The 12,132-nt window shown below is 52.3% G+C and overlaps 1 protein-coding gene across 8 annotated transcripts in view; it reads right to left on the reverse strand.

Annotated features, from left to right (window-relative positions):
* YAP1 (Yes1 associated transcriptional regulator) overlaps positions 1 to 2,656 on the reverse strand; it is a 105,142-nt gene extending 102,486 nt beyond the window's left edge. For all 8 annotated transcript variants that reach the window (XM_038536356.1, XM_038536358.1, XM_038536363.1 and 5 more), the window contains exon 1: positions 2,339 to 2,656. In XM_038536356.1, coding sequence (XP_038392284.1) covers positions 2,339 to 2,656 — 318 coding nt within the window. The remainder of the gene's footprint in view (positions 1 to 2,338) is intronic.
* Positions 2,657 to 12,132: the final 9,476 nt, after the last annotated feature.

Below are 12,132 nucleotides of genomic sequence, written 5' to 3' on the forward strand. Positions count from 1 at the left end.
CAGGGAGCCCGATGTGGGACTTGATCCCGGGTCTCCAGGATCACACCCTGAGCCAAAGGCAGACACTCAACCATTGAGCCAACCACGCATCCCTAAACCTGATTTCTGAAAGACCAAGGCAATGTGGATGTTCTTCTGAGTTCTAAAATGTCCTGGGTATCACACAACTCCAGGAACAGTGATACCCAAGGAATAAAGTAACTGTGCGTTCTCTTTTTTCAACGAGGTCTTTAGTACATAACGTCTCTTTCCCCACCAAGCCCCAAACACATGATAACTGCCATTTTTTCTCACCATGGACAAATGCCATCAATAAAGCCATCACAGAGTACACAACTCTTAATGTGTGACAGATTCAAATCAAATGTTCTTAAAAGACACCTAATGAAAACCCAAGTATGCATTCCTCCACAGATGATAAAAAATCTGCACAGTTCAACAAGAATATTCCAACAAGAATATTCACACACATTTACAACTGTAATGAAAGAAAAAAGTCTGCATCCAGACCCCAAAGGTCTCAGTGCCAGTCCAGAGTGGCTAACAAAGCAATCTGTTTTGTTATCTGTAAGATAAACAAACTCATATCTAATAGTTTGTAGACAAGAGCCTATATGCCCCACATCCGTCCTAGCCATAATCCAGCAGCTATTTAAGTTTCTCATTGGAATTAGGGTCTGATTGCTAAAATAAGAATTTCCTAGGTTGATATGGGGAAGGAGAGAATGGCTGATGCCATCAGCGGAAGCATGTGTGCCTGAAAGTCAGCCACACTGCTGAGTTTCCAATCAGAATAAATTTGAATTAGGAAATCAGCAGGAATAAAGTCAAACTTACAAATGCACAACCCTGAGTCAAGAAACTTATCAGAAACGAAGCCACAGACTATGAATAGAGCGTAAATCCATAAACTACTGGACGCAACTTCTCAAGGCTAGTTACTAGAAAAATTTTTTTTTTGTGACTTTACAGAGGCGGTTGTTTCTTGGCTTATAGATGCCACAAAATGAGATACACACACTCCTACGTGTGCTGTGGTTTCCAAGCACAGCAAGTGACGAGCGGCCTAGCTGCTCCGTGTCAGGTGCATCGAGGGTCACTGACCCCAACCGACTGCGGGAGGCCCAGGGCTCCCCTGCCCTCATGGCCCCCCTCAGGAGGTGCCCCCCCCCTCCTTCGGCAGGTTCTCCCACATAGACTGCGGGACTCCCCCTGCCCCCTCCCTCAGGTGTCCCCTGCCCCCCCCACGCACCCCTCCTCCCCCTGCAGGCCCGGGGACTCCCCCCACCCTGGTCCCCGCAGCAGGGGGCACACGACAGGAGGGAACGGTAAGGGGGCGATCGCCGCTCCCGCTGGAGTTGCGGCCTGACTGGACTGACCGCACCGCCGTGTCTGGAAAACCGATGAACTTTCGGGCAAAGTTCCTGCGCTCGGGTTCAGCGCAAAGCAAGTTCCTTCCAAAGACGGCACGCAGCGGGCGGCGGGCTCGGAGCACAGCGACCGCCGCGGACGGCGACCCCGGGGCGGGAACGCGCGGTCCTCGGGGCCACCCCCGGCCACTGCTCTGTTCCGGCCCGAGCTCCCAGCCCACCAGGGCCCGCTGCCCGCGCCGGACGCCCTCCCCGCGGCACCCCTGCAGGGGCCCCCAGGCCCCCCTCCCCCTGCCCCTCCCCCTCCCCCGGGCCCGGCCGCCCGACGCGGACCCCGACGCGGACCCCGCAGCGCCTTCCAGGAAAGCCGGGACGCCGCCCGCGGGAGGCGGCTGCGAGCCCCGGGGAGCCGGGCGGGGACCGGAGCGGAGACGGCGCGGCGGCCCCCCCGCCCTCGTCCGCGCGGTACCGCAGGGAACGACCCCGACCCCCGAGACGCCCAGACACCCCGCGGCCGCCTCGGCCCCACGCGGCCGCCGGCCGCCCCACCCCCACCCCGCCCCTCCCCGCCCCTCCCCTCCCCGCGGCGGCGCCGGGCCGAGGTGCGGGGCGCGGACGCGCGCACATTGTGCGAGCCCACGGCGGCCGCCCCCGCCCCCGCCCGCGCTCCCCTCCCCCACCCCCACCCCCACCCCCACCCCCACCTCCCGCCGTCGTCCCGGGGCCCCAGGAAGAAAGAAAGAAGAAAGAAGCTGGGCCAGTGCGCCCCCCAGGCCGCGGCCGCGCCGCCAACTCTGAGGGAAAACAATCTGGGCCCGGGACTCGGGGCGGCGCCGCCCTCCCCCCGCTCGCCCGCCCCCGCCCCCGCCCCCGCCCCCGCCCCGCCGGCCGCGGCCCCCTCCCCCGCCGCGGCCTCCCCGGCCCCGGCCCCGGCCCCGGCCCCGGCCCCGGCCCCCCGACGGCGGTACCTGGCGGGAGTGTGCCTTGGGCTCCGGCGGCTTGAAGAAGGAGTCGGGCAGCTTCCGCAGCCGCATGGGCACCGTCTGCGGCACGTTGGCCGTCTTGGGGTTCATGACGGCGTTGAAGAGCGCCTCCAGGTCAGTCTCCGAGTCCCCCCGGACGTGCACGATCTGGTGGCCGGCGGGGGGGGCCTGCGGCGCCGCCTGCGACCCCGGAGGCGCGGGGGGCCCGGGAGCGGACGGCGGGGCCTGGCCCGGGGGAGGCGGCGCGGACGGCGGGCCCTGGGCCTGAGGCGGGGCGGCGGGCGGCGGGGGCCCGGGGTCCATGGCGCCGGGCTGCGGGGCGCGGGGCTGCGGGGCTGCGGGGCTCGGGGGCTCGGCCGCCTGGGGGGTGCGAGCGAGCGCGAGGGAGCCTGCGAGTGAGTGAGGGTGCGAGAGCCGCCCCCGCCCGCCCGCCCGCCCCGCGGCCCCCGGCGGCTCCGCGGCCCCTGCGCTCCCCGACGGTCGCGGGGCGGCGGGGCGGCCGCTCCCTCCCCCGCTGCCCGGCTTCCTCGGGGACTTCCTTCCTTCCTCCCTTTCTCTCCGGCGGCGGCGGCGGCGGCGGCGGCGGCGGCGCCCGACTGAGACGCAAACTCGCCGCCGACGCCAAAACTAAAGTTGAGAGAAGCGCCCGCCCGAGCCGCGCGCCGGCCCCGCCCCCTCGCGGCCCTTCCTGCCTCCGCGCGCCCGCCCGCCCCGGCTGCGCTCCCCCGCGGGCCGCCGCATTCCTGCGCTCTCCACGCCCGCCCCGCCCCGCCCCGCCCCGCCCCCCGCCGCACGTGACCCGGCCGCCGGCGCGCGCAGCCACCGTGGGGGGGTCCAGGTGCGGTGTGGGGGGGCCGGGGACCGCGCTGTACCCCCTGCGTCCCGGCGGGGGAGGGGAAGGGGACCTCGAGCTCTGCCCTCGCCGCCCCGGGACACCCTACGAGGAAAACTGGCGGCTTGCAAAACTCTTTAACTTTGGTTTGGTTTGGTTTGGTTTGGTTTTGTTTTGCCCTGGAGTTCGTCACAGTCCGAGCTCCTCCGCTGCTGGAAGGAATCCCTGCTGAACGCGGAGACCCTGCCTCCTGCCTCCCCCCCCCCCCCCCCCCCCCCCCCCCCGCGTGGCTCTGCTCCCCGACCCGTGCTTAGGGGCCCAAATCACGCGGGAGCTACGCAATAAGGTTTTTATTTTTTAAGGTTTTATTTGAAAGAGAGTGCGAGCGCGAGCGAGCTTGGGGCAAAGGGTCAGAGGGAGAAGCAGGGAGCCCCACGCATGGTTCCACCCCAGGACCCCCCACCACAGGTGCTCCTGGAAATTTGCTCTTAAATGCGTGCATTCCGATATTTTCTAAAAAGTAGCTTTCTTGATGTGTGGTTCCGGAGCCATGTGGCTGGTCCGTCTATACGGTGCCGAAAGTTCAGTCAACCTCCCTGTTGTGCAAAGTTGCTCAGACTGAAGCCTGCAGCTTAGCCCATGCTCCAGAAATCCAGCTTTTTAAAGAATTTGCCTGCAATGCAAGGAAAGCAGATGTATAAGGGTTGAGCAAGAAGAAGTCTGAGCAAGACGATAATCTGTTCCTCCAGCCAGGATTGGCCCAGGAGGGTTCGGAGCAGGGGTCTGGGCCGATGTGCAGGGCAGGGCAGGGCCTGCAGGACAGGCTGCCGGCTCTCCAGTGCTAAGGCAGGACTGGAACCCGCTGCCCTGCACCCCACTGTCCTCCAGAAGGCTCTGTGGGTCCCTGAGGCCCTGACTGCCACCTGGGCTTCTCTGCAGCCCGTGCCCCAAATGTCCCGGCCATGTAGCCACAAACTTGTCTGGAACTACAGAAATGTGAGTTCAGGTCCCAGCTCCACCATTTACTGGTTGTGAGACGTTGGGCATGTTACCGGTTTGCTGTTCTTTAATTTCTTTCGTGTTGAGGTTGGGGTAATAACACCTGCTTTATGTGTTGAGGCCTTCTGTGAGCCGGTGGGCACTCAGCCCAGCTGTGGGCTCACAGTGAGTTCTGCATACATGTCTGTGACCGCCACATGTTGTGACACAGCCTCTCCTTTGCAGAAACCCCCTGGGGGACCCTCCTGGCAGTCCCTTCCTCTCTTGTCCAATTGTCCATCCACACAAAGCCGCCAGGCCAAAAGTGTGCATTAAAAATGTCAACTGGGGAAAAAAAAAAAAAAAAAAAAAACCTTTTTAAGAACCAAAGTGCTGGAAAGCCCAGGACTTGAGTGGAATCTTACTGCGGGAACGAGGAATGCTGTCATTCCAGGGCTGAGGGTACAGCAGACCTTGCTTTGTTCAGTATTGTTACACCTGTTATTCAATGCAGAATAAAATTAGTTTTCTGAGTGGACTGGAAGACTGGATGATTCCATGTCCTACAAGTATGTCTGTAGCAGCACCCAAGATTTTGTAATTTACTGTTTCTTACCTATACAATTTCGGCCACAGGTTAGTAAAGGATAGAACATGTACTCAACACTTTGTCGCCTCTCTCCCCATCCCTGCTTCTGGAGCAGTGGCCGCTTTAAGACCCCTTGAGACACAAGTCTCCTTACAAACACCCTTATTTCAGTCTCTCTCTGGACGGTGTTCTCAGCGCCACTGTCACAACGACATGCACTCCGCTATGGTGGGGCCTCCTCTCACCTGAGCCACCAGCTACCTGTGTCCATCCTCATCACATCCAGTCTCTGCTGGGCTACTCTCCTAGTGGCCATTTGGCTCCCTGGTTTCCTTACTCACACCTCACCAGGCATTCATCTCTCACTTTTCCACCAGCCAATCACTCCCTTTGTTTCTACTTCTTTCTAGTTCGGCTTAGAATTCATGACTCCGGGTGCCCAGGTGGTGCACTCGGTTGAGCAACTGACTCTTGGTTTCAGCTTAGGTCCTGATCTCAGGGTTGCAATGTCCAGCCCCACCTGCTCCACGCTCAGCGGGGAGTCTGCATGGGATTCTCTCTCTCTCTCTCTCTCTCTCTCTCTCTCCCTGCTCATGTGCACTTATGCTCTCTCTTAGATAAATAAAATCTTTAAAAAAAATATCATAACTCACTGCTTCAACCTGTCATCATCCTCTTTGCCTTCAATACCATGCCTTGTGTATTTCCTCCAACTGCATCTGTAAAACTGGATGAATTGGGTTGTCTGTCTTTTCCATTCCAATACCTAAGGCTTACAGGGGACCAGGCCCCACATTCATTAAAAGTTTCAATCGAAGATTTGACGTTTTGTGCAAGTGAGGTTATACCATCATCCCAGAGGTGTACCTTCACGATTGCAAGGAGGCATTCTTTGTACAGCTCTAAACTTTGTCCTATTACCCAGCGACACTATCTGCGTTAGTGCAGTAGGAATCAATATTTAAGGTAAGCTCCGTAATCATCTGGTATACCTGTGGGTACAGTTATATTGGACTGTAATCACTGCGTTAAAAGTATTTGCTAAATGTAAACATTGGAAACGTACCCTGTTTTTGTCACTCTCTCTTGGTATTCACCATGCCTAGATAGACTAACGGCTTAGAAAGAGGAAGTGTCCAACCCTTTCCCTGCCCCTGGAACTAGGCTACACCCATGTTCCTAGGGAGGACAGGGAATCTTGCCCGTGGGAGGATCGGTGTCACTCCATATTTATGGTCTCTGATCATGTTTCCTTGTATCCGCAGTCAGCGTCTCTCTTTTTTGTTTAAAGATTTTATGTTTAAGTAACCTCTACACCCAACGCGGGGCTCAGACTCACGACCCCAGGACCAAGAGCCCCACGTTCTACCCACTAAGCCACACAGTAGGCTTCTCGTTCCTGTGAGCCAGCCAGCTGTTGCAGGTGCTAACACTGTCCTCATGTGGATTCACTGTCCCCTACTCCAGAAGGTCACATCTTCTGACATAGGAATGCCACCGTGCACAAAAGGCCTGAACATCTTGCTCGGAACCCACAGAGACAGGTGGCCACCTCATAAGCACGTCCCTCCCCAGGCTCGTGGTTTGGAAGAGCAGCCCACAGGCCAGTTCTTTACTTCTTCCCCTTTCGATCCTTTGCCCTTTGACACCCCCACCTCCTTCACTCCGGCCATGCACTTATCCCATCTGTCCACAGCCATGTCCTTGAATCCAGCACCTGGCAAGTGGCATTGTGGTCCTCCCGTGGCCTGGCTGCGCTTCCACCTCACTTCCCCTCGCCATTTGCCGAGCTTCAGGATAATGTTCCACTTCTGTTGTCCACTCTGACGTTGCAGTGAGCTCAGCAGCATGTCCATGTGGTCACTGTGCAGTGCCCTCATGGGTCACACAGACCACTAGTGGGGCACATGGGCCTGAGGCCTGCAGTCATTGCTTCCATCCCTGGCCCTGTCTCACCACTCACCCACCCCACTCCACCTGCCAGCACCCTGGACCACTTGTGGTTCCCTTCTTGCCCTTTGGCCACCCAGGACATTCCTCCTGCTGCCTGGATCCCCTTCTTCCTGCTTTTCCCTGCTCTCCCTTGGCTCTCTGCTTCTTGCTGGCCTCTACCTTCCAGGCAGAGAGGCTGGCTTCTCTGGGTACTCCCACAGTCTGCATGCTGCCTCCATCACGGCACTGACCATGGCTGGTCCTCATGTGTCTATGTGCCCAGCCTCTCTGGGGGCCTCTGCACCAGCATCTCCTACCTCTGCACCTCCAGCCAGCAACGCTTAACCATAGGTGCTCAGCAAACACAGGAAAGAGGGAGCTGATAGACACACGGAGGGATCCCCGAGCCCCAGAGTAGAGCTGTGGCTTCAAGTCTCAAGCAACTAACGTGCCATCGTGATCTCTTTTCTGAACACTGTCCACCGGCCGTATAGATGTCTCTCCATCCTCTGCCTTCACAACATGCAGTGAATGCTAATGAACGGCCTGGATTTTCAGATGTTCTTGGTGAAATCAAAGTAACAGTTAACAATATGCCAGTCACTGTGCTCAGTGCTTTATGTGGGGTTTCTCATTTAATCCTTATAATACCCCTTTCAATTAAAAATTAAATAAAAAACCTCTCGTAGATGAAGAAACATGCAGAGAGAAGTTAAATAACTTGCCCAAAGTTGTACTGCTCGTCAGGGGATCTGCGACTGAATCTACATTTCTGATTCCAGAGCTCCCACTCTCCACCGGAAATATTGTGTTTAATTTCAGGCAGTTCAGAAGGGTTCTTGACAAATGTGTGCTCGCAGACTGATAAAGGGCTGTGGGAACCCTGTCATTACAGAAAAGTTGGCCAATCGGTGGTTAAGGGCGATACGGTCTCAATGTTGAACGTTAACCTGAGCTGCTCAGTGAGGCACCTGCCTTCAGCTCAGGTCATGACCTTGGGGTCCTGGGATCCAACCCCACGTCAGGGTCTGCACTCAGTGGGGCATCAGCTTGCCCCTTTGCTTCCCCCCACCCCATTTGTGTGTGCTGTCTCAGATAAATAAAATCTAAAAAACAATGTTAAGGACAAAGCTGGGTTGATCACTGGGAAGTCAGATTGAAAATGTGAAGACACAGATTCTCTCATTCCAAAGGAGGAGTTGTTAAGGAAAAACAACCCTGTGTGCTCAGAGCTTGGGCTTCTCTTCTATCGCTGGGTCTCACTGCCGGTTCTGCCGGTGCTGCCACTATACCTGGCATGGAGCAGATGCAGATCCAAGGACACGGTTGTGCCCATCTTGCAGAGCCAGTGACATGCCAGGCCGGGCAGGAATTGGCATATTAATGCCTATTTCACAGGATGCTAATGAGGAGTACACAAAATAACAAGTATGAATGAGTTTTTATTATGGCATCAAGAGGATTAAGAATCCCAGGATTAGGGGCACCTGGCAGGCTCAGGCATGGAGCAGGTGACTTCTTATGTCAGGGTCCTGAGTTCGAGTCCCACACCAGGCATGTGGAGCCTATGTAAGAAAAGTCATTTAAATCAGATTTCTTTTATTCTACAACCTAGCTGAATTTATCCACATGGGAGAAATTAAAGTTAGTCCTGAGAGTTGGGCATGAAGAATTTTGGAGTCCAAAGCCCTCCAAGCTCAGGGCAGACCCCGGAGGGATATGTCCCAGACACCCTGGAGAGCCTTTCCAGAGCCTGCATTGTCCACATCCCAGCTTGAGTGGAGGAGCTACCGGAGCTCATCATTTACTACGCTTTACTAAGTTATGCTAAAAATGGAAAGATGACTTCTAACAATACTAAGTATATTATACTCCCTATCGATGGTTCTCAAGGTGTGGTCCCCAAACCAGCAGCATCAGCATCACTGAAAGTTTGTTAAGACATGTAAATCCTCAAGCCATAAACCAGACCTACTGAGACTCTGGAGGGGGGCCCAGCAATCGGTTTTAACAAGCCCTCTAATGAGACCTAACAAGGTTCTCATTCATATTAATGTTCGAGGACCACTATATTATACTCTACATTCTGTTTTTATTCTATAAGTAACAAGTATGCTTTGCAAATATGCAAGTAAATGTCTTCATCATTTTAGAGATAAGTATCCCCTTCATCTTATTATTTTTTCTATAAATATCAATATCTAGCATATAATATGCATTTGATAATTGGAAAAAATCATGTTGTAAAGGATCTCAAAAAAGTGATGTCTTGAATCTTACCTGAAAGCTGATAATTAATCCTATCTTATTTTTTTAGTCCTATCTTAAAAGATCCATTAAGTGATGATTCCAATTTGCTTATAGTTTTAACATTCCATGACTATTGTTTCGACTATGCATATTTTCAGCATGATAGGTAGCACAAGAAATGTTTTAAAAACTATTAAAAACTAAATTTCTTTTGAGAATTTGATATGCAAACTCTCTGAAAGTGCCTCCATATCTAAGTCACCATCAACATGGAGTTTCTAGTATTTTGGTAAATGGAGAACATCTGGACACCATCTCTAATAGCTGTTTGTACACTTGAATACAATTTGTGAGTCTTCCCTCTGTCTTTTTTTAAAACAATCCCAGTTCCTCAACCTTTACTCGGTGTCTTGTCTCTCTCATCAACTTGTTCACCATCAGACAGGCTCCTGTGTCCTCTCCAGGTAATGTCACAATATGGTAAATGTGCTACACTGTCCAAAACATCATCTATACATCATCAACATATTTGAAGATCATTATTTACATACTTATTTTGTATCACTTACATATTTACATATTTATGTACTTTAGGTGTAAAAGTGTAAACATTTGTTTTTTTAAGATTTTATTTATTTATTTATGAGAGACACACAGAGAGAGGCAGAGACATAGGCAGAGAAAGAAGCAGGCTCCACACAGGGAGCCCAATGTGAGACTAGATCCCAGGACCCTGGGATCACAACCTGAGCTGAAGGCAGACACTCCACCACTGAGCCACCCAGGCATCCCTAAAAGTGTAAAATTTAACATTATTTTTTTTAAAGATTTTATTTATTTATTCATGAGAGACACACACACAGAGAGGCAGAGACACAGGCAGAGGGAGAAGCAGGCTCCATGCAAGGAGCCTGATGTGGGACTCGATCCGGGTCTTCAGGATCACACCCTGGGCTGCAGGCAGCGCTAAACCGCTGCGCCACCGGGGCTGCCCTTAACATTCTTTAAAAATATTTTGTTTTTGGAAGTCAAAGTCTGAACTCTTAAAATGTGTGCACGAATTTGTTGTGTTGAACTGGAGTAGCAGCATTTTGAACTAAAAGCCAGAGATGGCTTAGCCCAACCAGGTCTCCTCTTCTACACAAGAATCTGATGTCATGAGAGACCTGCACCGTCCCATATGGAGGCCCCAACCACTTACCACTTATTCCCTGGAACACACAGTTCCTCAAGCACACTAGCCATGCTTCCAGCACTCATAGGTGCACATGTGGCAAGTAGCTTTGGGCCGACATGGCACACATCTGGAACATTCCCCGTATTGCAGAAAGTTCTGTTGGGCAGCACTGGGCCAAAGCATATAGCTCTTCAGGGACAGAGCTAGACTTTCCATTTCCTGGTCCAGACATATCCCACCATACTACTATCTTTTTTAAAAAATACAATAGATGATTTATCCTACCTACGACATTTATTAGGTTCCTGTACAAAGCATAGTGCTAGGCATGGATCTTGACCCCAAGGTTTTAAAGACAATTACTTCAGGTGAGGCTGCTGCCCGTCTAGAACATGGCAGGTGTTTAGTTACATCTTTCTGGCTTTGGCTGTTGATTGCATATGCGTGTGTAACTTTGCAGAAATATCTCCAGTCCTTTGACTTCCCGGAGACGTCAGACGCCACTCAGCATACACCTCAATTCCCGCAGCTAGTTCCAGGCTGTTCTCCCAGGCCCCAGCCTGCCTTTCTTGCTCCCATCCATCGTTTGGAATCTACACCCTTTCCCTTGTGCTCTCCCACTCGAAACTCTAGCGTATCGCATGCTAACAATAACCATGATAATATCAACGACTTAGATTTATGTTGTTTTCACTTGCACGCATATTACCCTTTTTCTTTCTTTCTTTTTTAAGTAAGCTCTTTGCCCAGCATGTGCTTGAACTCACATGAGATCAAGAGTTGCACGCCTACAGACTGAGCCAGCCAGGTGCCCCCACTTATCCCATTCCTTTCTTTTTTCTTTTCTTTTCTTTCTTTGTTTCTTTGTTTCTTTCTTTCTTTGTTTCTTTCTTTCTTTCTTTCTTTCTTTCTTTCTTTCTCTTTCTTTCTTTCTTTTTCTTTCTTTTTTCTTTCTTTCTTTTTCTTTCATAATACCTTTATTTATTTATTTATTTATTTATTTATTTTATTTTTTAAAGATTTTATTTATTCACAAGAGGCACAGAGACAGGCGCAGGCCCCATGCAGGAAGCCCGACGTGGAACTCGATCCCGGGACTCCAGTATCATAACCTGGGCCGAAGGCAGCGCTAAACCGCTGAGCCACCCAGGCTGCCCTATTTATTTTAAAGTAAACTCCACACTCAACATGAGGCTTGAACTCATGACCCCAGATTGAGTCGTTGTCTGTATGACTGAGCCCCTTACCATTTCATTTAATTCTCATCTTTCTTTCCAGATTTCAAGACCTTCAATCAACTGTTGTCCTTTTATTTCATAATAAACATTTTAAGGAGATTTGTTCTGGAAGTTCTAAAACCTGGAACCTGAGAATCATCCTTGACTTCTCTAATCTGCATTTGCGGCCTTCAACTCAATCGATTAAGTAATGTTGGTTCCGGGTCCTAAAACCCACCTGGAATACATGCACTTCCCTCTGCAGACTACTCACCCACACTTCTCGTAACCAAGCAATACAGAGTGTGATAACCAAAATTAATTTTCCCACAGCCCTGGAAGTCAGAAGTCCAACCTCAAGGTGTCAGCAACATTGGCTTCTCCTGAGGTTTCCCTCAGCGTGGAGATGGCAGCTCTCTGGTTCTGTCTGGGTCTCTGTCCTACTCTTATCAGGACATCGGTCAGACTGGATAAAGGTCCACCAATAGGACCTCATCTTCCTGTAATTACCTCTTTAAGGCCTCATCTCCTAATGCAGTCACATTTTGAGGTACTTCAACATATGAGTTCTGGGGAGGACACAATTCAGCCCATCGTGCTGCATCTTCACAGAAGCCATCTATGCCCAAATTGCCCTCCTGTCTCACTAGATGGGGATAGTTTCTTCATCTTCTCACTCCACCTACTATAAGGTAGCCACAATGCTTTTTCCATCTTTTAAAGCCTTTGAAGGACACCTGGGTGGCTCATCGGTTGAGCATCTGCCTTTGGCTCAGGGTGTGATCCCAGAGTCCCGGGATCGAG

The sequence above is a fragment of the Canis lupus genome, chromosome 5 (assembly GCF_011100685.1).
Source record: "Canis lupus familiaris isolate Mischka breed German Shepherd chromosome 5, alternate assembly UU_Cfam_GSD_1.0, whole genome shotgun sequence".
NCBI classification, from domain to species: domain Eukaryota; kingdom Metazoa; phylum Chordata; class Mammalia; order Carnivora; family Canidae; genus Canis; species Canis lupus.